The sequence below is a fragment of the Labrus bergylta genome, chromosome 11, assembly GCF_963930695.1.
Source record: "Labrus bergylta chromosome 11, fLabBer1.1, whole genome shotgun sequence".
Lineage (NCBI taxonomy): Eukaryota > Metazoa > Chordata > Actinopteri > Labriformes > Labridae > Labrus > Labrus bergylta.
The window spans coordinates 4629530-4657174 of record NC_089205.1 but is presented as its reverse complement, the minus strand read 5'-3'; the positions used below and the strand labels follow the sequence as shown (position 1 = coordinate 4657174).

The window sequence follows — 27645 nt, the reverse complement described above, 5'->3', positions numbered from 1 at the left end:
ACTCATGGCATTAACTGTATATCAAAATGAACAACACAACTCTGTCTCTCCCCCCCCCAACTCTGATATGTTGCACTGGTGACATAATTTGGAGCTAAACTTCCTTCATTTAGATCCCTCACGTGGTTTCAGTCCAAAGCAGAACAGATTCTCGTGTCAGTTTGAAGCAGATACTTACGGTTATGGAAAGTTCAACGACATTATTGTTCATTTTCTCTCCCTGTTCCTCCTTTACTCTGATAACCTGGTTCAGAACACTACAAGGAGCCACATTTGTCAACAGAGCTGTCAATCGGGATGTTAAATCTCAAGTAAATTCTGTTTATTGATGGATAGCTTATAGACAAAAAACACAAGAAAAACGATAAGGACAGCACTCCAAATTTTATATTTTAATTGCCACACGAACGTTTCAAGCCTCGGCTCTTCCTCAGCGTTTGAACAGGTAATTTTTTTTTTTGATAAAGGAAAAAGGAAGAGCCGAGACTCAAAACCTTCGTGTGGCAATTAAAATATAAAATTTGGAGTGCTGTCCTTATCGTTTTTCTTATTGATGGATAGCCCCTTGAGATGAACCATCTCGTTTGCTCTTTTTTTGCATCAAATAACAAATAAAAACACAGATGGACATATATCAGCATGAAGGGAATCATCACAACAGAATTCTGGTTTGACAAAAATGTATTTGATGTGAATTATAATTTTATAGTTTGATCCATCTCCCATCTGTAAACATGGAGGAGGCTTTATGACCTATACTGCAGCCAGTCAGCAGGGGGAGCTCTACATATTTGCTCCATCCATCTTAACATACAGACTATGCTCTTGACAGACACACCTGACTGTTACAGGTCTGTAAGTCAGACAAAGCAGTTATGCCATGTATCATCTCCTCACTCAGTCTTATTTTCATTCACCACTAAAGAAAAGCCGCTGACTGCTGTCCCCGTTTTCCAACAGACACCTCGTCTACTGCATATTTGATCTTCTGCTGGAGTTCCTGGTTCCTGAAATACCTGAAGAGGACTTCCAGACGAGTTTGCTGCAGACCCTCTCGAAGAACCCCGAGAAGCTGCTGGCATGATGAGACCACCCCCCCCCCCCCCTCCAAAGAGTAACACCTGCAAACCCAGCATTAATGCTCCGTCATCCTAACCTCATCCTAACCTATCCTCATCCTAACCTATTATTCCTACTGATACATCTTTTTTACATCGAGGATGCTCCTGTTCTTCTGATGTTCTGCCAGGAAAGTGCAAGTTCACTGCAAAAACTCAAATCGTTATCAAGTGTATTCCTCTAATTTATAGTCAAAAATATCTTATTACTCTTACTATAAGCAACACTCAGCTGACAAGTCCAGATCAACATCTTATTTCAAGGTTTAGGCCTGGATTGCATGCATTCCAATGCAGGAAAATATTCTTGTTAAGTGTCTTTAAATGAGATGTACTGAACAGTTTAGATAGAGGCATCTCAATTTAAATGGCTAAAGTGAAATTAGCTCGCTGCTTTGACATCTATCTACTCATTACAATCAACTCAGCCTTTATATTTTGCTTTTTACGTCTTCAAATAAGATATTTATCTGTACTTGTCACGTGAATGTGGATTCTGTTAAGTGCTATCAGATATTTGTCACTTCAAATTTAACAATTTAATTCGCTCTGATTTGAGTTTTTGCCGCGTGAATGTTTATTGAGACTGGATTTGATCTCTGTCGCCTGAGCTCCCTCGGGCTCCTCCTTTTTGTTGATGTATTGAAAGGAAAGAGGCTCTTGAACACTGTGTCCTGTAAACACAAACACTCTACCACAATGTGAAGCAGCTTTGATTACATGAGAACACCTGGTTTGTGTTTGATCTCGCCCGTTCACGTGCCGCTCACGTCTAAACATGTGGCAAAGAGCCGCCTGATCTCCACATCCAGCCTCTTCCTGCCTCCTTAACTCCCCGGCTTCCACTAAACTCACTTCAGATGGTCCTCACACTCTGTCCTCTTCCCCTGTACAGAAAAAAACCCACACCTGTTGTTCTACTCTGGAGAAGCAGGATTTGCTTTCCCCCCCTAGACTTCAATCTCAAAATATTCTCATGGGATTTAGCATCACTGCGTCTGCTCTCTTTTGAGCTTTTCTTTAACATCCCACTGGCTTAGTATAGATCCACACATGTGAATCTGACACTATGTGAGCTATACTTCCTAAACCTGAGCCGTCCTGAGGGATTCTCTGGAAGCGATTTTAACCTACAGATCCAGGTGTAGTAAAAGTACATACTGTAGTATAGTGTGGTGAAGAGCTGTCCATGAGATGTTTTACTGGCTTCACGGATACGTCACAGCTTCTTTAACAGGTCCCTCAGAGAGTTTATCTGTGCAGTGAATGTCTATATTTTACAAGAAGTTGGCTCTGAAACAAGAGCTATATGAAGGATGGAGGAAGATTTTGGCTTCAGTCAGGTTAAGGAGAGTTTTATTCGGTATCTGTAAAACAGTCATTTTCTGGAGTCTGCATCCTTGAGATCAGTTCTTTCTGACATGTATCAATCAGTGCTGAAAGCTTTGGTTCCATGTCCCTGGTTTATCAGTCTCTGGTATTTCTCAGTTATTCCCAAAATAAAAACGACAGACCTTGATGTGTATAAGGTTGTCACAGTGAGATACTCTGATACCTATAGATACATGTTTTAATATGATACAAGCTCCATTATTTAAGTGAATGAGCACATCGAAAAAGTACCAAAGCTTCATAAGAAAGTCAGATGTTCAGTCAGATTTTCACCAAAATTTGCTGCAAGAGGAAGAGAGAGAGATAGCACTGTCTAAATGGCTGAAACAGTGCCAACATATTTGTGCAGTTTAGACAAGGTGCAGGAGATTTCTTTCAGTTTAGGTAATTAAAAACAAGAAATTGTGCAATATTTGGCATCTAGGACTTCTCTTTTTGTTGCCTTGGTTTTGAAACCGGTATGGATATTGTTTGATCATTTCCTATGGTCATATCTAAGTATGACATTCTGGTTTGTTGACAACCTTAATGTGGACAGTTCCCTGCTCTTTCTTTTGTGGAGAAAAAAAAATCCATAACAAATCTGCTAGCTGTTTTGATTAACACAATCATTTTTTTGCATATGCAGATTTTATTCAGATTAATTTTAGAAAGGACCAAAAGCACTTCACTTTTTATTCAAAATTAGATCCATCAAGGAACCTTAAAATGTGGAGATCTTGTTTTTTTTTTTTTTGTTTTTTTTTACAAAACATACAACTTTTTGTCCATTCCAGGAAAAAGTCAGGATTGCATGAGAGTATACGTATTCGGCTATCTCATTTCATTTAATTTCCCCAAAGGGAACATAAAATATGATCAGCACATCAACCTGCTGAGTCCAGACAGATTGTGATGCATTTAGCTGAATATGAATTCAGTCAGAGGACGAGGGATTGACCTGGGTTTGAAGGTGTCGTCACACATCTGATCAGGTGCAGTCAAATTCTCCGTCAAATATCCATAAACATATAATCCTGACTACGACATTGTTTTGAGCCGTATTGAATCCTTTTTCTTTGCACCTTGAAATCAGCCTTATTGCCTTGAAAGGGTAACACAAATCAGCGCTTCTTACCTGGCTGAATTAAGACAGGTAAGAAGCGCTGTTATGTCATAAACACAGTTAGTTTAGTCTTATTGTGAAAGTGCACAGTTTTGAAGTTTATTTTGAAAAGCCTATGAAGTCATCTTTCTTAATTGATTATATTGAGACAAAAAAATGCAGTTTTCCCTCTAATTTAAAATAGTTCAAATTCTGCATATTCTGTTATGAGCGTTTTTGAACTAGTCTTAGAAATGTTACATTCCAGCTGAGAAGTTCAGTCAAATCTTCTGTTACTATCATTCCAGTGTTTGCACTCATATCCTGGTCGAGTGCTCTAATCCTTATCTTAAATCATCCTTTATTTTCATCATGAATTCAATTTATTTATTAACCTATTTATTTCACTTAGTGATGACTTGTTCTGCATTCCGTCCATTGAAGAACGAGAGAGAAGCGTCCTCTCTGTGAAGAAGTGCTTGTGACTTCCTAAGTGACCTGATGAAGTTTTGGTCCGACTGTGCAGCAATGAAACAGAACCTGATCATGCCTTAGTTAGTGAAACATAAGCTCATATTTCAGCCCCCTGTATCAGAAGAACATGCTCAGTGTTGAGCAGTTACAGATTTTTTTTTTTTATGTAAAGAAATTGTGATATATGAATAATCTACTGCTGCTTCTTGGTGCCATCATAACAATAAATATTTGCTCTGGGTATCATAGTAGTCGACTAAGGTCTGGTCAACACTGAAATAATTATACAATCTTAGCAGATGTTTGAAATGAGAGACACCCCACACACAATCATAGATGTAACAGATCTATGATCCAAGTGTTTGGAGAGCAACGAGCAGGGATCAGGACTTTGCTTAAGATTGTCAGAGGGAGGGGGAATCCGTCCCACTACATACAAGACCACATTCTGCATCAGTAACATCGTGCAGTTAATTAATATAAAACAACGTCTTTAGAAGTTGACTTGACTTTTACCTCATTATAACAACTAATCAACCAGAGATGTTATATGAGAAACATTCCTGCCTTTAATGAGGCGTTAAGGATTTTGCTTAGCTTTCCACCAAAACAAGACGAGCACGTGATGTTTCAGCTGAGGTTTCTGGTAAACAAACATTTAAGCAGCAATAACCAGTTTTTCAATTAAAATACCTTCTAATAATGAGAATCGTATTTCTATTTGTAACAACAAACTGATTAACATGTTTCTTGTAATGGTGGCATTAATGTGCAGTGTACTTATCGGCTTTAATTGATGTATGGTCGATCATTTCTTTAGTATTTGCACTGTGCTTTTTGTCATTTGAGTTTCTTGTATTTATGCCAAATGTTTATTAAAGGGGCCGGACACTAAAGCTTCATGTGTTGTAGAGACGTATATGATACTGTACAGGTGTAATTCTGTAATTCAGTCATGTTCTGTGTCGCCTTTACACTCTTTTTCACCTTTTTCTTTTTTTTTTCTGCTGCTGCCTCTGGTGAACCTGTGAAAATGTGTTGTGCACGTGAACCTGTAAATGTGTGTTTTAAAACATTTTGCTGGTTGTTCCTACAGTATGTGCATATTTACGACAGAAAAATAAAAATTGCAAACACTAGTTACTAAATCCACTCGCTCTCATTATTTTCTTTGCACGAGGCGGGTCATGTGTTTTACAAGAGGCTGGTGAGCCGACCGCTGATCTTTTATGAGGTTTTACTTTAAATGTGTTCCATGCTTGATTGAAGAGAGCTTCACCAGAAATTCACCCTTTGTGTAGAAGTGTAACAACAGCTCAGCGCTCCGTCGGCTCCCAAATAATTTGCCGTAGCCCGCAGAGTCGTCGTTCTGGTCCAACGGCAACAAAAACTGTGGATGAAAAATGTTTAATACCTCATAATAAAAATCCAACCTATTTTTTTTGGAACTGGTTCTGATACGCTTCACTTCTCCAACAACACAGAGAAAGTCAGGGGGCTGATTGTTCACAATAGATCAATAAAATAAGATTTTCTGAAGGGATATTCTTTAAGATTAAGTTCATTTTAGATAATCTTGTTGGTGCATCGCTGACTATATGAGTGAAATCATTTTTCAGAAAAAACATTTAAATGTTTTCTCTTATAATAAAATATTTGAGATCCTGAAACACACAACAGGGGAGAACATTTTTGTCTCTTGTGATCAGTTAGGATCATCATCATTAGCAGATCATCATTAGCAGCGAGTCTTTGTAGGTTAGAGAACAAAGTGCCAAAAAGAGCGACAGTGTCAGGAACAGCTGCTGTGTTTTTGTGTGTGTGTGTGTGTGTGTGTGTGTGTGTGTATGTGTGTGTGCGTGTGTGTGTCAGGGTGGGGGGCTTTATTACTGGAAGTCTATTCAGAGAGCTGTCACCCATCAGGGGTCTGTGTGTTTGTGTGTTCCTGCAGAACAATGGAGAACAAGGAAGAAGAAAACAGTTTCATGCACATTTTTTATGTGCAGATTTATGACATTTTTTTTAAACTGAACAGGCTGTAAATATGTTCATTTATGTTGTAAAAATGTGTATTTTGATATTTGACCTGATGGAGATTCCTCTGTTTTTTGGAGCCAGCCTCTAGTGGACACTCGAGGAACTGCAGTTTTTCTCTCAGCTTATTGTAATGTCACACATTTACCTATATGCATTTATGGCATTTTTAACATCTGTATTTGTACGCCCCTAGAAGTGTAAATGAGTGAATCATTAGCCTGTCATGAGGTTGGGAGATTCCTGCAGCTCCAGTAAGCCCTCCTGACGAGCAGCATGGATACTTTTGGCTGCCAGTGAATTTAAAGTTTAGTTTGACATTAGCATCAGTCTGCAGCTGATGTACATAGAAAGCACATGTTCTTCGTCCTCGACAGCTTATGCAATCCTGACACACACACACACACACACACACACACACACACACACACACACACACACACACACACACACACACACACACACACACACACACACACACACACACACACACACACACACACGTTTTGGCCTCTGGGCGTTCACTGGAGGCACCATTCCCTGTCTAACTCTTGTTTTCTTTTCTGGCTTACACAATAAAATGCAGACACACACTCACAGGCCTGCAGCTCTGAGGACATACATGTTCAAGCCAACTACCCTTTAAAGGATAAAACCTGGGACACAAGTGTACTTTTTTTTTTCTGCCAAAGAGTTCCAACTATTTTTGGGGTCTGATATTCAGACTAAAGCTCTTCTTAATTCCAGTGGGAGACAGTTGGAGCTGCTTAAAATAAATACAAAAAAAAACCCATCCTGGGACATTGTGGCCAGAAAGACCACACAGCTCAGAAGTGCCGTGACCTTTTCAACCCAATCAGACCAAGATAGTAACAACTTGCTGCGCTGAGATCACTGGTAATACCAAAATGAGAACAGACAAAATCTTTACTTTTATCAGTAAAACACTGGAATTTAGCAAAAGACTGCAATAAAGGGTAAATTTGTAAGACTTAATGCATGCATGTTTAGTCTTGACATTACTCTTGCTCTGAACCTGATTTAGTATCTAAATGCAGATGATTAAGCACTCATTCCTCCTGCTCTGTTAAAATGCAGATATTTTATCTTTTCAAGATAATTAGGTTACAGTTACAGGTTTATTAAACGATTGCTTACGCACTCAAATTAAAAAGGTTATTAACTGTTATTGTCCTGACACACAAGAGCAAAATATCAGCAAAGATTTGCACAACTATACGCACACTCAGACTTTTTTCAAAATACCAAACTCTTCTCTCCATAAAGTCACATCATTCAAACCTGACAGCCTGTATGTGTTAAACACTGCCACTGAAGTGGTGCACTCAATTAGCAATCACCTGAACTCAGAATGCACATGTGAAGACACCTGTAACCAATCGGATCACACCAACGTCAGCTCTTGAACACAGCACAGTTTTGCTCATTACTGTGCACAACAATGGAGGACACTTTTGGAGAAAATGGCAAAGCAGCAAGAGAACACAGAGATGTCCTCTTCAGTTGAGTGTTGAGAATTAAGAGATTTGATTCCCCATAGTGTTTATATTCATATTTACAGCATGCAACAAATGAAAAGACCAAAGACATACATTAAAAGTGTTTATCTACTTGGAATATATCCTTAGAAAAGTAGAAATGATAGAATTATTTTAGATTTAGCACAGATGTGGGCAGCTGGCAGTGGAAATATTTGGAATGTTTTGGAGCAGAAGTATCATATAGTTTTAAATGTAGTGTAGAGATGTAATAATTTCTTAATTGTGTTCATGTTTATTTGGTTTGTGTGTGGAGTTTAGACAAACAGGGCCCTGGTTTCAGGACCTGTGTTTATGCAAAACTCTAAATGTAGGATTCAAGTGTCTAAACGACCACGCCTGACTCTGTGCTGAACTACAGTGCCCTCTAGTGGCTCGTAGACAAAGTAAGTGTACCTAAATGCAACCTTTAAAAAAAGAGATGCAGTTTAAGTTGCTTTACAGAATCTTACAAACACAAAAAAAGCCTAAATCTTCATTAATATTAAAATTGAATAAACATTTGTTTCTATTAAACCATAACTTAACCAGGAGTTAATTCTTACTTGTATTAAAATCACAGTTTGACATATTGCTCTAATTGAATTCCCTGCAAACTTTGTACATATTATTTCTTCAAATCCTGGGCCCTTTTTGTACTCATGGCTCTTTTCTCATGTATTTCTCATGTATGTATATATATATATATATTATATATATATTATATAATTTATTATTCATATTTCTCTTTATGTTTCTATATTTCTTACTGCCATATTGTGTATAAGATCAACTGTACCCACCAATTTCCCTCTTTCAAGATAATAAAAGTATTCCTGATTCTAATAAACACAAGAAGCTAAGAAAAAAAACCCATAAAGAATACAAGACCCATACTGCTTTGCGATGCTGCATTCATTTTGGGCTGAAGTGCTTCATCTGAATCTCCAACCTGGCTTCTCTTACACAGAAGATTTTGACATGTATGACCATTTTATCATCAGTTTCTTTCAGAGCATTTATGTGAACCTGCAACATTTGTATTCCTTCACCTGTAGATGGCAACATAACCAAAGCGATAAATTAGGATTTAAATCAGAGAGACCACAGGGAGGCGCCGGATGCTAGACTAACAGGTCCACCTGTTACCAGAGTGAAGAAGAGAGAAGGGCTGGAGCAAAGAGGAAGATAGGTGTGTCTGCTCAGGCTTAGATTCTTCTTCATTCAACCACTACAGAAACAATCTGTTAAAGCACTCTAACTGGGAACAATGGGTGCAAAATATGTTGAGGAAGTTTTCTGACAGTATCAACATATTTGAAAGTTTCCTCATGAAATGTGTTGACGTGAATGTGATGAGTTAAATACTAAAAGAGGGGTGTAGTAGGGACGGTAATCAGAAAAAAAGAAGATGAGAAACAGGAGAGGAAGAGATGAGCACCAGCAGCTGGAGTTGTTTGCCGGTAACCAGCTCCGCCCCGCCTCAATGTCGCAATGCAGCTAAACCGCTGAGCCGTCAAAACATCTCCCACAGCTGTATTTGTAACCAGAACCCTCCTCCGCCTAATTAATTTCCCCGCCTGAGTAATTGGCTTTATTTGTTATTGTTTCAGAGAGAGTGGAGAAATCAGCCTGCGTTTGTCAAACCACACCGACCCAACTTAAACGGAGAGTTTAACAGAGCCGTCAGGGCTGGCTCCTGTCACTGAGACTTTGTACAGACCCTACAGCTTGGGGGTGAAACAAAAAAAAGATGGAGAAACAATGACATCCTGGCTGCATGCACTATAAGTTAAATTTGACAAAATGAATGAATACATATTTCTTTATATTCAAGGAAAAAAAATGAACAGGAGTGCTTTTTTCCCCTCATTAGGCCGAGTACTTGTGTTACAAAACTTTTGCTACATCAGCATGAAAGTTGTTCTTTTTCATTGTACTATGAAAATGTATTATTTTTTACTTTAAATCAGTATGACCTTTCTCTTAACTAAAGTTTGAATTCATTGACAAAACATGAGCAGCTTTTCCAAACAGAAAGTCACATGCAGTACAAGGACTTATCAAGAACTGGGAGGCGGTAAGCTAATAGCCTAGCTTAGCACAGAAAGCAACCCTATCTCATAGAGGGAATATTTAGAGTTCTTATTTGTTAACACAAGACATTTTTTGGAAGCCTTTTTTGGTCAATTTGTAGTAATTGTTTTAAACTCCAAAAAGTGATTAAAAAAAAGGGCGAGTGTAGACTCTGCAGATCAAGTTCATGCTGAATGAAAGCTAACGAGCTAGTGTCACAGGAGTGGCAGAGAAATGTCGTTTGAAAATGAAATGACGTCAACAATGCTCTGTACATATGTGCGTGCTTTTGGCAGTTTTTTTCATTCAATTTTCCAAATCTATTTTTTTCCTTGCAGGCTCCCAAACAGTTTCCATCCAAAGTTTGAGGAGTTGCACAGACTAAATAATAAGATGGAGTCATGGGGCCTGGCAACCTGTTCCCCCCATCCCATTCTCTGGAGCAATATTCTCAAACTTCTTCTGTCATGTCGTCTCCCAGTTCAGACACAACCAGGTCAGCTGTTAACCCTTGATATTTAGCCTTTCTCCTGCTCATCTTCTTCTGAATGTGCCTGTATCAGATTTAACCGCTCAATGTGCAGCTGTCCTCAGCAGCATGACTCCATGTTTGCCTCCATCACATCAACAGAGTCCTCTTTGTTACCAGAGCTGCTGACTTCCTGAATAGAAGAGGGAAATATAACATTGTTGCTGCCAGAAGCAGCCTGAATGTGACATTTATCTGCCGTTTCACAGACCTCTAAACAATGCAGACTATGAGATCTCACACACATGGGACTGAATTAACACACCCTTCACACTCACAGTGCACAAAACACAAGCACACACACATAATCAACATGCATCCCAAACTGCAACAGTTAGCTTGCACTCTGGCTCTGTGCACGCTGTGTGAACTCTAAATGAACACATAACAGGGGATAACTGCAGAAACAGGGGAACACACACTTCATTTCCCTTGTTCTCTGTCACAAAAACACACACAAACAAACACCTCCAGGGGCTGTTACAATCATTTCCAAAACACCCCCCACTTAATTGCTGTACAGGGTTCAGAAAGGAGGTGAACAGGAGGTAAACTGACAGTAAGTCCACCTTCAGGCCGTTCCGCGGTCTGACCTGATGCCTCGAAAACTCAGACAGTGTGAGTGACACTCACGCTTACTCACTCAGAGTGGCAGACGGTTCAACAGCAATGAATCTGAGACACTTTCATGTTCATTCAAACGGCAGAAGGGATGACAGACACAGGGAGCCAAAGATGTTAATGCATTGATTTTGATATAAAATGTAGTCTTAAGGCCTAACTCTACTGTAAAGCTTTAGTGTTAGAAGCATTGTACTGGTCCTCACCATAGACAGGAGAAAGAGATGGATGACATGTAAGTCCCTCAAAAGAGAAGCCAAAACTGAGCTGCTAGCTTTGGTGATGAAGAATGAAGCCAACGCAGATGTGCAAAAAAACTGCAGTTCCTCAAGTGCCCACATGAGGCTGATTCCAAATACCAAGGAATCCCAATTAGGGTCCCGTATTAAACTGTTGATATTTTTGTTTACAGTAGAAATAAATATTTTTGCTGCTTGACAAAAAACAGTTCTTGTCTAGATATCATTGGTCAAAACTACAGTGGTGTTTTTCCAGCCTAAATATCATCACTTTGGAGGTTTAAATGACTTTTATTTGCAGCCATTGACTAAAGATTGCTAAGCGTCTCAATCTCCTTCTGTTGTACAAAAATGAAGCCAAAACACCTCTGCATCTCACGCTGACATATTGCACTGGTGACGTAATTTAGAACCAAGACATGCGCAGAAGGAAGCTGGCTGGTGGAGCGGTAAGCCTTCTACTAATCTAATCACACATTAAACGTACTGACAACATGTCAAAGATCCCTCAGGTGGATATAACAAAACAGATTCTTGTGTTGGTTTTTCAGAAACTGCTTCATTGCTATCTGGGCGGGGTTAATGACCTGAACTGCAGTCAGTCAGTAGGGAGAGCTCTAAATCTTTTCAGAAAAGGCTGTTTCAAACATTTTTAGTACATGCTATTGTTGCACCACTTCCATGACCATTAAGAAAACACTTCTGTCTCCAAAATCCTGTTTCTAGTCTACAGATTCTTCCCCCTTATGCCGATATCTGTATAGTGATAAGTAGTTATTTATCCATGTGAATTTGCCCCTGTTATTTTTAAGTTTAGTTCATTGTTTGGATCCTAAGAAAAAAGAAAACTTTCTGGACCTTCTTCACAATAAACTTCAAACAGACACAATTAAGAAGAAGTTCGTGAGCATGTTGCAGCTCAAGTCAGATATTGTTCTCAGATATCTGACCTGGAAAAATAAAAATGTGAAAAAAGTAAAAATGTAGAGTGCATATTGAACATTCAACTGGTTATCAGAATCACACCTCCAAACTCCTACATGTCCTCTTTAAGTCGCCCAAACAGCTGTTAAAATGTATTACAGCTTGTTGCTGCTGTCCCAAACTGTCCAAACAATTAATTGGTGCAAGTCTCACTTTGATTTTTAAAATAGGACGATTTGATGATATTCATTTGAAGAGAGATACATATTCAGTTATGGTTCATAAAACAAATCACACCAGATTTGAGTCTTTAACATGAGATTAGAAGTCTTTGAACACTCGGTGGTGTTGGCCTGTGTCAGTATACAGAGAGGGATTGGGTTGATCTGGCTTTGCAGAAGTAATACTGTGACTGATGTAAAGTAAGCTTATTAGGACTTACAAAGCTGCTAATGATATAAACTATTATCCCTCAGCTGCATGCTTTCTACATGTTTACTTTGGTTGTGAAAGTCATTGTGAGGCTCATTACCATTCACCGTATACAAGAAGAGGTGATAACCACATGGGATCTGATTGAAGCCTGGAGTTCAGCACTATGGCAACTCCATCTTGTAATTTGTTTCCAGAAGAGAAAAAATTTGGATGAGAGGAAAACAGGAGGTTGTTATACTGACTCATTAGCTGCCTCATTAACTTCTTAACAACATTGTTTGTCACAGAATGCGATTCTGTTTCTGTTAGCAGCTAACTAGAGTTGTTCATTTATCAAACTACAAAAGCTGAGAGCATTTCCAACAAAGCAAATGTACAAATGCTGACAAGCTTTTCATTTGCAGCACGCACCCATCACTGTGTTTGTTTTGGACTGTTGCATGGGTTTTTGAAAATGCTGCTTGTCTTTACTCGGATAAATTGTTTTGCTGCAGGTAAGCTGCCTGTGTGGACTACAGTACAAAATGTGTTTTCACTCAGCTTTGGTTGAAGAGTAAGCAGCAGGAACACTGTGGAAACTACAATACCTGCCCGTCTTGTCACTACAGTCCGCCATCTTAGTCCCGGAAATACTAACATCTCCAGTCGCAATCATGGACTACCACAAAAAAAACAAGCTAGGTATGGTGAACGTGAGGTATGGTGACACTGACAAACAAATTAAACTACACAATATTGGGTGTGTATGACTTCTGTTTCTGTTGGTATCAAAACAAGTATCCATGTTGTTTAATTTTTGCTCGTATCATATTAAAGTTTGAAATCGGGGTATCGTACTGCAGATCACACAAGGACTTTGTTTTAAGCTAATGACACAAAGACAAGTGTAAATTATTTTTTTCTGGAAAAGTAGATTCAAAGTATTCAATCCCTCGATGGTGTTAGTCCGAGTGAGCTTCTGTATCCAGAACAAAAGGCATGAAGTTTACCTAGCTGTCCAACAGTAATCCTCTCACTGACGTGGACTAACAAGGCTGCACATATAATCCTTCAGCATGCCTTATATATGCTTTCTTTTTGTTGTAAATATTACTGTAAAGCCCATTACAAGCTTATTTGTTACAACCCTCTTTACAGATATAGTCATCTTAAATGCAGAGTTGTTTAGATAGTGGAGAGATATAGAACATATTTGCAGTGACCCTTAATTTGAATTTGAGTAGGTTAACAATTTGTAAATCTCCCTGTTTTCTGTTTTTTTTTGTAAATAATGGATTATCTCTTTCTGCGTCCCCAATGTCTTTCTTTTTCTCTCTCACATCACTATAAGCTCTCTCACTTCAGCCTAAAGTACAGAAACCATCCTTCAGGTCTCAGCTGGTCTCTGAGATCTAATCATTCAAGGAGGAATGGAAGGAACATGCTGAAGACCTCATTTGAAAAGTGCAGATTAGATTAGTGAGAGACAGCCTTTAGAGAAAGACCAGAACACAAACTCTTTTAACCATCTATCCGTCCCATCTATGTCTTTATCCATCAACCCACAGCGGGGACCCACAAAGTGAAAGGAAGCAGTTTGTTTCTCATCTCTCTAACTATTGTAATGGCTTGTGAATAGAAACGAGAGATTGTGAGACGTCTATCCAATCATCTGTGTAATCTCTGTGGAGGTGATTTATGCAAAACACGAGAGGGGTTTTGTCCTCCCAGAAAAAAGGCCCATCTGCTTTTTTTTTTTCCAAACAAGAGGAGGTGGAGTGAAATCTCATCTCGTCCTGTGGTGCTCTAAGTGGCAGCTGCTGCTGTGAAGATGCTGCTGAAGAAATCAAACAACGTGACCTTTAAAGTGTATGCTTCAACTTTCTCTGCAAACTTTTTTCAGTGTAATTTATGATGCTTGTAGGCTCCAAATAAGTAAAGCCCTTTTCAGAGTGCAATCTGCAACAGTGCTGTAATGTAGCTCTGCTGTTAGACATTCATATTGATTGAGCAACAGCAAGATATTGGCCTATCAGTCTGTGAATTCACATTTTGATACGCCGTTGTGGACGTACAAACGAGCATGGCACAGCATGAGCTCCACATACACACACAGTCAGACATGCACACAGCACTGTTCTTCACCAATCTTAAACTCTGAAGCCGGCATCAACTCATCCCCCCCATTATGCCTCTTGTTTCCATCTTCCACAGCATTGATGAGGGTTTGGACTCTGGGAGAAGGTGAGATGTAGTGATTCTGTAAAATATGTGGGTAAAGGCAGCTAAGAAGAGGTATGTTACGTTCAGTTGTATTTCTGAAAACGATGGTAGCTGTTCTGTGAAGAGAGAAAAAAAAGTGAAATACTGTATCTTGGCCCAAGGTTGAAGATACAAAATCTTGCCAGGTGCAGCCTCCCTCAGTTTTACCTTTGGAGAGGAAGTCATTCGATCCAATAAGCACTTTGTTTGAAACTGGCCTTAAAAGTTCATCTGTTGAACCGATGATGTTCCAGGTCTGACTTAACGGGAAAAACAGGTCGACAACTTAATGTGATACAGCGCCATTCATCTTTGAATATGACTTTTCATTTAAAAAAAAAAAAAAAAAAAAATCATTTTGAGACTTTCTTCTGCTTTGACACTTGTGATCAAACTTCCATTCAGTTAATGGATTTTTGTTTTGTTTGTCAGGCAGGTCATAATAATCAGGAGAGTTCACATGAACTAATTTATGAATGTTGTGGAAAATGAGGATGAGTCCAGTTTAGATCATGAGCAGTGATTCAATGTGCAGAGCACAGTAATAAACTCTTGTCTGCTTCAAACCTGTCAATCAATGATGAGCATATTTTTCCTATGCCGCAGCGTTACAGATGTTCACAGCCTGTATGGGTGATCATAGGAGTCCCATCAGATGTTTAAAGCATCAGTGTTCCCTCATTCTCATTGGCACACCTAGCAGTGTCGTGGGTTGATGTCCGTCTGCAGTACTTCTGAGATCGCTCACACCAATGAAGTACTACTTCTTAGTACTTCTTAGTATCCTGCAAATGACACAGTGATTTTCTCTTCACAGCACATGTTTTATCTGGTGTCAATTTAGAGGTGTACTGTGGAGGATGTGTTCAAATACATTTTTTTGAACACACTCAGTGGTGGTGGCACAAATGATATCCCAGCAGGGAGCTTTCAGGGCTCTCTGATGGGGAACTCTTTCTCTCCCCATTTGTTTTTGTTTGGTTTGTAACCAATGGAGGCCCTAAGTTGACATGTATCCATTTGTTTGATTAACTTAGTTTTACTGAGTCCTTTCCAGTTGCATTTTTGAGAGCTCCACTTATTCATCTCGTAGCACAAAGCAAACATATCTAGTCTTACCTTCTTCATTGGTGTGAGCGATCATTGTCTGACCTACAGTAACCAGCATGTCATCACAGAAAACCAGATGAATGTCAGTGTAGGGTTTAGAAACCAAAAGTAGAAGTCGATGCATTATTACAAATAATGTTAGTTTGGTGATATTTGGGCACAAAAAAAATCTTGAAGTTTAGACTAAGATATTTTTTTCGTTGTTAAAATGTGGCACATTAAAGGAACAATGATCAGAGGAAAAAGGTAAAGCCAAAGGGGAAATGATTATATACTGACTTATCAACAGGAACTGTAAAGGAGATCACAGTGGACACTGTGAGTGTGGGGAGGTCATCATCTTGGTGCAGTGTCAGGTGTGTGTGTAACTGATTGGCCCTGAATTGGTCCAGGTGTGTAAAGGTTATATATTCCCTTGAGTTGCAGCACTCTGTGCTGGCTCATTGTCTCACCATCAGAGATAGTGAGAGGTTCTCGCTGTGTTTCTTGTGTCCTCTAGAAGTATTTTGTGATTTTGCATAAGCACCACTTGACTTTCCTCTGTGTGTTTACTTACGGTTTCATTTATTACTGCTGTCACACAGGACTTGACGATCATTTCGACCAATCAATGGACAGTGTTGCAGTGTTTAGCTCCACCTTTTAGGTTTTGATCGGTAGACTTGGCACCCCAACAAAAGCGTAACAAAAAGTAGGACGGTACGGGACGGTAATTTGGGGACCTTTCTCGACTTTTGATCGTGGAAACGATAACTCCAATGCGTGCCGTACCGTGACAAACCGAACTGAACTGCTTGGTGGAAATGGGGCTTTGGTGTCTCAGCTGTTTCTGGGCCTTGTTGTTTAGCTTGTGGCATTTAGATTTTTTTGTCTCCTCCTATTTAATCGCTTGCGATCTTAGTGGTTAACTTTCAGATACCTGTGGTCCACAATTGCATCCCACTTTCCCAAACCCTTACAGGAACTGAAGCCTAGACTAGTAACATCTAGCGGTCACGATTCAAACTACCATCAGCATACTTCACAAAAGTTTGTATTGGATCAAGTGTGCCATTCAAAAGTGTGTTGTTTGAATCTTTTAATGTATACCCCCAATATAAATCATTTGAATTGTTCTGTACAATGTCCATTTTTGTCTGTACCTTTGTGTTGTTCATGGGTGTCTTACCAATGACTGCATTTCATGTATTCACCTCTAGCTTGTGTTGTAGTATTTCAATTTCCAGATCCGTCATTAGTGACTGGCGGTCCAAGTACAACATTTTATTGTTGGCTTTTTTGATTTCTTTTTTTTTTATAATGTTCAGTCTGTATAAACTGCAGAATTAACCTTTAGCCTTCACTGAACATCTTACTGAGTTCATCTCTGCTGTGGAATTCGATGGACCCTCTTCATGCTGCCCCGCCATGCTCTGTTAAAAAGGTTAAGAATGTCTGTTCATACTTCAATGTAGGTTTCATGTCACATTATATTATACAAAAACATGTAAGTAATGGAATGGGGAGATAATTATTAGTAACATAATAAGATGTTTCCACTGTTTTCTACATTTCTTACATCTTATGAATCCACTTGTGTCCTGTGATTTAGCTGGCTCAGATGTGGTCCCTCCGCCGCCACTGGCCTTCCAGCATTTAGGCTCAGGGCCAGTTCCTCTGCCTCTGTCAGAGGTGGAGGTGCTGGTCCTCCCCCATCTTACTGGCCTCTGCCTTCTTTCTGCGAGCTGAGTGGAACTCAAATTTTAGATTTTTAGGCCTAATAAATAAACTTAACAATATACCGACATGTATGTGTGTGAAAGCATTAGGATAAAGGATAAAGTAGGCCTACATTAAAATACCTACTGAATATAAATAAACTACCTGTTTGTGAATTTAAAAAGTAATATTATAAAATAAAAATGTTCCTTAAATACAATAAAAGAGAGAGAGAGAGAGAGGAGGAGCAAGGTTAAGAGGGACAGACAGTCAGTCATCATCAGTGAGATGAGAAAAAGGTGACCTGACACCTCTATAATGTTATTTTAATGCAACATAAACTATATCCATATTAACGATATTGTCTTACCCTATATCTTGTTTGAAAATATATCGATATATCTTAAAAACCCGTTATATTTCCCAGCCCTAGTTCAACACCATTATTCCACCAGTTCCATCTGATATAATATCATAAGTGTGGTTAAATATTAAATTAAAATAAAACAAAACTCACACATTGATGCGGTCAGTAATTTTATCCCACGCAACTTCTCTGTCCTTAGCTGCTGCCGCTGTGTTGCTCTTTCTCCAAAAAATGGCCTCATGATCACAATAAGACTGCATAAGAATTTCGAGTTCAAGGGAAGAGGAAGTAGGATGACCTTTTTTCTCAGATGTTGCCATGGTGAATCACTGTATCGCGGTTCAAATCGTGGTGGCTTTTTATAGTCACGGTGCACGCGCTGAACACCGAGTCAACCTACTCATAGTTGATTTAACAAATTCAAATCTGCTGATCTGGAACCCAAAACTCAGAGTTTCCCACCTGAGGGTAAATCAACTCAGATCTCAGGGTTAGACTGAGAGTTTGTTGAACCTTCTTTCAGAAACGGGCCCCAGGTTGACAAAAAATAAAATGCCATGTGGACATATCACTTGACAGAACTGCATGAATCATACAAAAAAATGTAGTTTTTAACTATAATATGAACTAATATCATCTACTCTCCCCTCTAAATTTCTGTTTCTTCTCTTGTGCCTTTTTTTTCCTTTTCTCCTGACAACTATAGCATAACTTGGGGGGTCTTGCTTATTCAGAAAAAGGCCATTGTTTAGCTACTTCACATTCTTTTGCTCGTACAGATAAAATCAGATGGAGGACCTGAGGGCATATATGCAGCGACACACACAGAGCTCATGAAGACAGGAACAACATTTATGACCTTTACTGATAAATCACTGCCAAAGTGACTCTCAAACATTTCTCTCATGCTGTTAAACAAACCATACCATCACGCAGAAAATTACGGTCAACAGCAGGGGCTTTTAAGCAGAACAACTTATTTGTGGTGCAATAGGATTTAGTTAAGACTTCACATTAGTCTGTGGAGGAAGAGGATTTCAAGTGAAACTTCACTATGGAAAGTTTGAGTGTACGTTTTTAAAGGGCATTATTTGCTTAATCACTGTTTAACAATAGAAGAAAAGCTATTGTTCTTAAGACAACAACCAGTCTGCAGACTGGATTTTAGAAACCCACAGCGCCTGTCATTTACTTTAATCTCTGCGATCATGATGACATATCAAGGTTGTGCGATTATATGCTGATGATACGCTGTTCTTTCTGTGACAACTTCAAGTACTGCTGATTGGGCCGAACAGATGCAGATTAAATGTCACTTTTTGTAAATGAGCCACTGAAATCTGATTGGATGGTTTCACGTGGGAAAGTACGAGTTTCTCATCAGTTTTCAGTCTTATTACACATATCAACACTGCATATCTCGGCAACCGGACCACCTCATCCTGTCCTTGAATACCCTGGAGACTTTTTGATTTTCTCTGTCCGTGGCCATTGTCTCAATCACAAAGCATGTTTTTAGCACTCATAGAGGGAGTGTTGTTGAGCCACAGCTGGTTTCAGGTAATACTTTCTCCACCAGTTGTACTATAACAAGCGAGGAAGACGTAGGAGGAGGAAGCAGTGGGAAGAGGGAACAAAAAGAGGCCTTATTTTGGCAAGAGAAGAAGAGGGGAAGAGAAGCTGAGCTGAAGGAGGAAAAACTATCCGCTGAAACACTCCTCCTCACGTTCTCTTGATGAATGATGGGGCTTAGGGTTAATTTAACAGCTATTTGTATGTTTAATCACCCCACTCATCTGGCTATTCCCAGGCCCAGGATTATCAGCAAAGTCATTAATTTCCCAATATATCATCTTACCTTTTGTTATTCTTTGGGTAATCTCTTAGAGTGAAATAACTTCCAGGAACTTTCACATTTATGACTGCATTGTTGGCTGAGGCTCTGCTGTGCGCTCTGATTTATGAGCTTTGTCAAATACAATAGGATGAATGTTACTTGCCACTGTATCTACAACAGTGTCTTCTGGGTTCTATCATATGAGCTGACTTTAGTTTTATGAACCTGAGTTTATTTTAGGAAATAAAAACTAAAAAACCTAAACTCCAGAGATTAGTGTGATGAGGAAGAAAATGTAGCTATCTTTCAGATCATATGCAGGCTTTGTAACAAGGTATCATAAGTAGGACTGACTTTTAACTCTGAGGATGTATGTTGAACATAGACTGTAAGAAATGTGTATGTTGCCATCTTGGAGGGTAGACATTTGTGGAAAGCCTTCTTTGAAGCCTAGAGCTTTGCATCCCTATCTTGGTTTCTTTAGAGCTAAAAGTGATTATGTTTGAATGAGAGTGATGCTGGAGAAAAAACACACTGCAAGCTTTAATTGTTAGACCAATACTTGCTTAAAAAATCCACTGAAGGCGCCAACAACACAAACACGGTCAAGAGGTTAAATTCAGTAAATTCACTTAGCTGGAAGCTTTAATAAAACCAAAATGGATGATTTGAATCAAAATCCATGGTCTACTCCAACACTGAGACTGTTGATAATGAAAGTTTCTGATTGTGTTGGTTTGGAGAGACTAACTTACATTGCTAAAGGCAAGAGGAAATACTTTGTCCAGCAGAATGGGAACCACAGCCTCCAAAGTAGACTTCACCTGAACAGAAGGCAAGTGTCTCAATCCCTTTGGATACATGAAGACGTCATGATGGAGTCTTAATGCCTAAGACAATGCACATTTCTAATCTTTCTAATTTAGTAAAATAAACAATTTTTCACTCAAAATATTAAGTTTCAACTGATCTGATTGTTCTTAACCAACCAACTAATAAAACCAACCAACCAACGAAGGCTACAATGATTAGAGGGCTTGAGAAGTTGGTTGGACAGTTGGGCTTCAATATACGGGCTTACGGGGATGGACTCATCTTTGGAGCCAGCCTCAACTGGCCATTTGAGGAACTGTAGTTTTCAACACTTTTACGTTGGCTTGATTTCTAAACTCTAGAGATTGCAGATTGAGTTTTGAAACACAGTATTTTTGGATTTTCTCTACAGCTTCTTCTCTCACTAATGAGGGTTACAAACCATTTAGCCAAACCAAAAATAAATCTTGCATCTCCAAAATTTCAAGTTATTGATTGATGTCACGCATAAAATCATTCACTTTCTGTTGGACAAATGGCAGAGATAATCAAATGAATTAAGGGATGATGCTGAAGCCAGTAATCGACCTAATGGTGAATATTTGTGTCAGCTTGCTCACAGCATCAGACCCAAACAAATAAATCAAGGATGACTTTCCAGCTTTTCAATCAATGTCAGCTTGTAAGACCTAAGGATTCGATATCTACATCTGGTTTTTATTTCATTCTTTGGCAAATACAACGTTTTTTTTGCTAATAAAGCATCATAAAATCTGACTCCTTAAATATGTTGTAATGCTAAGGTTAATTTTAAAATGCGTTGATTTACTCATAATGGCAGCAACATTTAAACCAATTTGTGGACTCCTTTTTCTCTTTTCAGCCTGAAATTCTGAGGCTGATGGACGAGAAGCGTCTATCCACGGAGCAGCTGAGATCTCTCTTTCTATCTGGAGTGGAGCCAAATGGACAAGAAGCAAATGTTCCCACTGGGAGAGGAGCGGAGCACAGTTTTTCCTCTTGCAAAATTCCTCTTAGAGAGAGGGGGATTAGTTAATCAGCAGCACCTGTTGCAGACTTTGAGACCGCTTGGTGGGAACACACACACACACACACACACACACACACACACACACACACACACACACACACATGCATGTAAAAACACAAGAGCAAACACACACACACACACATAGCTGCACAGGTCGGTGGGAACATGCCTGTGTGATTGGTCAGTGTCTCTGGAGGTGGCTGAGGTCAGAGGCAAGTGTAACCAGTGTTGTGATCGCTTCTTTCACATCTCACCAGAAACAGAGGGACTTTCCACTGCTGAGGTCTCCAACACAAAATGGTTTATACATTCATGATGTCATCTTACAGTGTGTGACAGCACATTTGGAAGACGTTAGCGCTTCAATCCTGCTTCAGCCCCGTTTCAACACATGCGTAACATAGCTGGAGTGCATACCGCATATTCTAATCTGCTGTTTGTGTTTCTTAAAAATATTCACAGAGATAACTTGTCAAGGTCAATTAAAGATTCCTGATGTGCCCCATTCTGGCAGCTCTGTTTAATGCTTTGCTTGGGCTCAGACAACATGACAACAAGCCAGAGAGGAGGAATGGAGGAGGCATATGATTTTGATGATAACGTCTCCAAACAGTTGTGCGTTTGTTCATGCTCAGACTGAGGGGGCTAATGTGGGGCAGCACTTTCCTGCCCCCTATTAATCCGATTATCTGATTGGTCATTGTAGTATTTCTCTCATGAGATTAACATTCCTCTTCTGTTTGACTTGATTGTCACCACCGATTCTGGTCAATACATCGGGCAAAGTGCTGAGAAATTTCTCACAATGACAATGAAATGTCCAAGGGTGGGAGAGGAGGATGTGTTGTTAGTGTTTGGCCCCATACAGCGAGCTATTTCCAGCTCAACTCTCATGCTATATACATCTATATAGATATACATATTAGCATTATGTAACCACATGCACACGTAAAGTCAGTAACTCCAGTAAGTAACTCCAGAAAGTAACCATGGACAAAATAATGAGCCTGCAGCTGTACTGTGCTCACTTTACGCCACAATGATCACACTGTGGATACAAGCTGAGCAGATATCAAAAGTATCATCTAGTCAGTTACATAATGCAGCACAAACAAGTGTGAGAGCCAAAGTAATGTTTAGCATTTAAATGGTCACTCAACCTCCCCATTCTCCAGTTAAATTTTTATTTTTCTGATGTCATTTATTATCTTCATCAGTCATATTTTGATATCTTTTCATGTACAAACCAAGAAGCAACAGCTAGTGTTGAAATGTGAAAGCAATGCGGACGTGCAAAAACCTGCAAGTTCCTTTAGTGTCCACTTGATGGTTGGCTCCAAAAGACAAGTAATCTCCATTAGATCCCTTGTCAAATTTTATTTTACAGCAGAAATACTGAAATTCAGTTTCTGTCTGGTTAAAAAAAAAAGTCTACTGGTCTGAGTAGAACATGTCTTTATTGATACATACTGTAGAGGGGGTGATTTTCTTTATTACTAATCCGAGTTAAATCTAAAATGTATTCACAAACATTTGCATAATTAGACAGACGGGCACATTGGAGCTGTTTATCAGAAGGCTTAGGTCCACCTCAGCTCCACTGCTTTGCTGTTACCTCACTGCAAGCTAGTTTGAGACAAATTTAAAACTCTACTTCAGAAACAAACGAGTGACATCACTGAGACTATGTCCATGTTTTATACAGTCTATGGCAAAAACAAAAAAATCTACCTACCTACCAGTATTTTAGTTTGTTTGTGGTTGTTAAGAGTGAGAGTTAAGGGTCTTTAAAAGCACAAAGGAACACGTGTCATTAGCTGCACAAAGGTATTTGCAATATGTAGTCATGCAGTACTGATGTGCTTGTGTTTCTGATCTTCCACATGATTAAAAAATAGTTAATCTTTGTACAAAAGTAGCGACACATGCAAAGAATAATGCATATGGCAAGGCAAGGCAAGTTTTTTGCATCAAGCTTTTTTCAGCAACTCAAAGTGCCTTCATAAGCACCATGACCAAAGGGGAAAAGGAACACATTAAAGGGGACATTTCAAAACTATTTAAAAAAAACAATGAGAATCAAAGAGAGGATGAAATAAAAACAGTAATACAGAGGATAACATATGATAAGTCAGTTTTCTAATACATGTGTTAAAGTTACAATGCAGTGTTAAAATACATTTGAAGATGATTTATTAAAATCATTTAATAAAAGACAGCTGAAAACAGGTGAGTCATCAGCAATGAGTTAAAAGAACTAATCAGCAGATCTGCAGTTTTCTGGGAGTTTGTTCCAGATATATGGAGCACACAAACTGAACTAAAAACGAAAGAGTAATTGCCTTTTAATAAGCAGTGAGGAAAAACAAAAACAATACTTATTCTTAAGTTACTCAAGCTAAATGGGCCTGTTTAGAGTGCCTCACCCAGCTGTCAGCTTATAAGGCTCCTAACTTTGTGTGAGTTTACAGATTATTATCAGAGTGTTTTGTGAGGGGAAAATGTGCATTGAGTGGGTTGGTTCTGTGGAAGGGTACTTAGACTGGTTGAGCAGGACTTGGTCTTGTCCCATCTTGAAGGGTTTCCTATGTGATAATCAGCCGCTCACTAAGTGACATTTTTCCCTCTTATTACACAGCTACTTTCCTTGGAAATAAATCATTTGAAAAAAATCTGATTACTGGTGTGATGGCTGCCCCATGTACAGATGCTGTAGTCTGCATAGCAAGAGTCCTGGGTTCGAATCTCATTCCACAATCTCGCTCCCAGATTTACCCACTGTACCCCACTCTGCTGTCCTGACCGTCAAGTAAAGGCATAAAAAGCCCCAAAATTAGAAATGACACTACACATACAGTATAAGCACTATGCACATGACAAGTCCAGATCTTATTTCAAAATGTTGCAAGCATAAATTAAGGCCTGCATTGCTTGTAATGAGTAAAGATATCTGCAAATGCAGCTGGCTTATTTATTGTTTTTTTTTTTTAAATAAGATAATGATCTCATGTCTCAGTGTCAGTAGAAAAGCTATGCTGATGTGCTAGCTTTCTGTATCACCAGACATGGAATATTTATCATAAGTCAATGCACGCAATGAGCTCCCTTTAGTTGTGAAACACTGGTCGTTTACAAAAAAGTTTTAAATACTCTGTAAAACAAAACCAATTTCTATCAAGAGAGCAAACAACTACGTCGACCTTGGACAACATCTTATAAGCTTCCTCCTCCGGGAGCGCAAGTCCATCAAGACGCTAATACAGAACATCTGCCTATGCTCAGGTCCTACATATTATAAGCAACTTTATAATGTAAATGAGTCGACCGCAGAAAAAGCGTGCAAATATGGCATCTATATTTGGAGAGCTGGAGAGCTCTGACCTGTCAGGATGAATGTGGATGATGCTGTTAGCGCTCAGAGACGATGTGGCTTGAAAACGAGCATGCTGAAGATCCATGTGTGCCTTGTTAGTGTAGCATTACCTGGAACGTGCAGAGAGAGGGGGAGAGGAAGGGGATTTTGGGGTGCGCTCTGCGACTCTGGGCGTGGTGGTTGGATGATGGTCTAACTGAGCATTAAAGTCAGCGAGGCGTTTCAGCTGTTAGTGTTGGCCAACATGCTGTGTGGTTACTAACTAATGTGGTGAGTCTGGCCTCCAGGGGAGATTTCTCTCTCTCCTGTCTCACTCATTTCTCTCTTGCTCTGACACACACACAAACACACACCATCTCACACACACACACCAACACAATCTATCTTTTAAAGTAAATTAGCCGAAATATAATTATTACAATTAAATATATGTAATGAATATCAAGCTGCTGTCATGCCTCTGATATGAAACCCATGTACGTCTGTTAATAATCAAGATCTGGATGTCATACAGCATGGTGAATTTTTGTCAACAGGCCAACACAAGCTGTCCAGAAAATGATGTAATGGCTATGAAAAGCCAATAAATTGTTATCTGAAAACAAGAACAAACTTTCTGATTAGTACAATTTCATCAGGAAATGTGGTTTTGGATTATCATCAAGGCACTGAGTTTTCTAGACACACAAAGCAGTGTAGCAAGCAAAAAACACAAGTGGAATATGATGACTAATTTGAAAACATTTGCCTGTGGATGCAGAAAGGGAAAAACACATCTCTTGTGTAAACTTTATAGCCTGCTGTTTTGAGACGAGACATTAATGACCATTTATGAATTATGAATCTTTATTGTTATTATAAAGTTAAAGGGAACATCTTAGCAATTGATGGCACAGGTTCACTTCATGGTACAAGCAAAGGTTTATAGAAAAACCTTGGGGGTAAATCAATGACACAAAATACCAAAGACTGCAGCTCCTCTAGTGGCCACTGTTTCCAAAAGTGAGTCAACCCCTCATAGAGCCCCAGATTTGAATGCCAAGCTTTACAGCAGAAAGAAAACATTCACATTTTCAGGTCAGTGTTCTTCTATTTTTTATTCATAATACTAACATGTAAGTATAACTACACGAGTGACTATGTTTAAACAACTCACTCAACATGTACAACAAAACATCACCTCTGGTCATTATGTGGCAGCATTGACTGAAGAATAAAGGCTAGAGCATAATGAAGATTAAATGTCCAAAGAGTATTTTATGTAAAATATAATCATGCTCAGGCCATTTTCTTGGATTTTGTCATTTGTTAACCTTTAAAACATTACACAGTGATTTGGTTCAGTGTTGATATTACAGTTTTGATTAATTCAGGTTTTTATATACTTCCTGAAACATTGATTTATTACTGTTATCATCAGCTGGAGTTGATAATTTAACAAACGTCATATTTACAGTCTCAGTGTATAAAAGCACACAAACCAACCCACCCACAGTTTCCTCCCCTCTGCACCTGGACTGTGATTGACAGCTGGGTGCTGGGTGACGCTCAGTGACAGCAGCAGTGACCTCAGTCATGGGTGACGTCACTGCGGTGGTCACTGCGGTGGTCACTGGCTGACGCTGCCAGATGTGAGGCCTCTGCAGGTTTTCACAGCTGTACGGGGACAGAGGCATGGACAGTGTCCAGTAACAACCTGCTCCAGTTCCCTGGTCCCCTGGAGGCTCGTGGTCATGTGAACAGAAAGTCTAACAAGAGCGAGAGTGAAGGGAAGCAACTGTTAGCTGTTAGCCAGAGGGCATTTCCAGAAACAGTCAAAACTGTGTGGTGTGCTATAGGGCTTTACAAATCAGGCTTTTGATGCCTTTAAAGGTGAAATTATATTTCATTTCAAAACTATGAGCATACATTTCCAACATAATATAATACTCACAAGTCAGATAGTCAAGGCTGAACGGAGCCCTAAGAGGTCAAACATCCACGCTTTTTATTTCACTCATCCCATGATAGCAATCACGTCTTGTTTGTTATCTTGAAGTCTCAACTTATTTAGTCTTGTCAGCTCCAGATAACAGCCCTGGTTTTCTTGTGATAATGACTCAATTTCTCAAGATCTTGAGGTAACGTCGGAAATTAACCTGTCACCACGGGAAAACCAGTGATGATAACCGGAGATAACGACAGAATTCATTTTTTTCTTCTCTATTTTGAGTCCCTTCGTATTTGATTGTGCCTCTTTATGGTCATTTTGTGTCTCTTTATATTTTGTTATGAAGTCTTATTCAATCCCTTTTATTTTGTAGTTTCTTTGCTGTTTAAATGTTTGTATTTATTCATGTCTCTCTGTAGACTTTTATGTCTTTTTGTGTTTTGCGTCTTTTCTGTTATTTCTATCAATTTGAAGAGGTTTGTTTCCATTTGTGTGTCTTTGAAGTCCTATTTTTGTGTTGTTTTTTGTAGTTTCATTGATCAGAAAAACTGAGGTGGATAAGCAGAGGTTAGGCAGAGGACAAAAAAGATACCTTTTTTGTTGTTTTTAATTTTTAAAAAGCTGAAAGAGATGAACCATATTGTTTGTGTGGGTGAACATTTTACACTACACAATGTACAATGAGTCAAAGCCTCGGCACGTGCAAACAATGTTCTCCCTCCTGGCTGTTTATTTGATCAGGGTGTGTAAATGAAATTTAG

General features: G+C 39.1%; 1 protein-coding gene across 1 annotated transcript in view; it reads left to right on the top strand.

The window, feature by feature from the left end:
- snx19b (sorting nexin 19b) overlaps positions 1-5207 on the top strand; it is a 37651-nt gene extending 32444 nt beyond the window's left edge. Inside the window, exon 14 of the mRNA XM_029279521.2 lies at positions 961-5207. Coding sequence (XP_029135354.2) covers positions 961-1084 — 124 coding nt within the window. The 3' untranslated portion in view covers positions 1085-5207. The remainder of the gene's footprint in view (positions 1-960) is intronic.
- The last annotated feature ends 22438 nt before the right edge of the window (positions 5208-27645 follow it).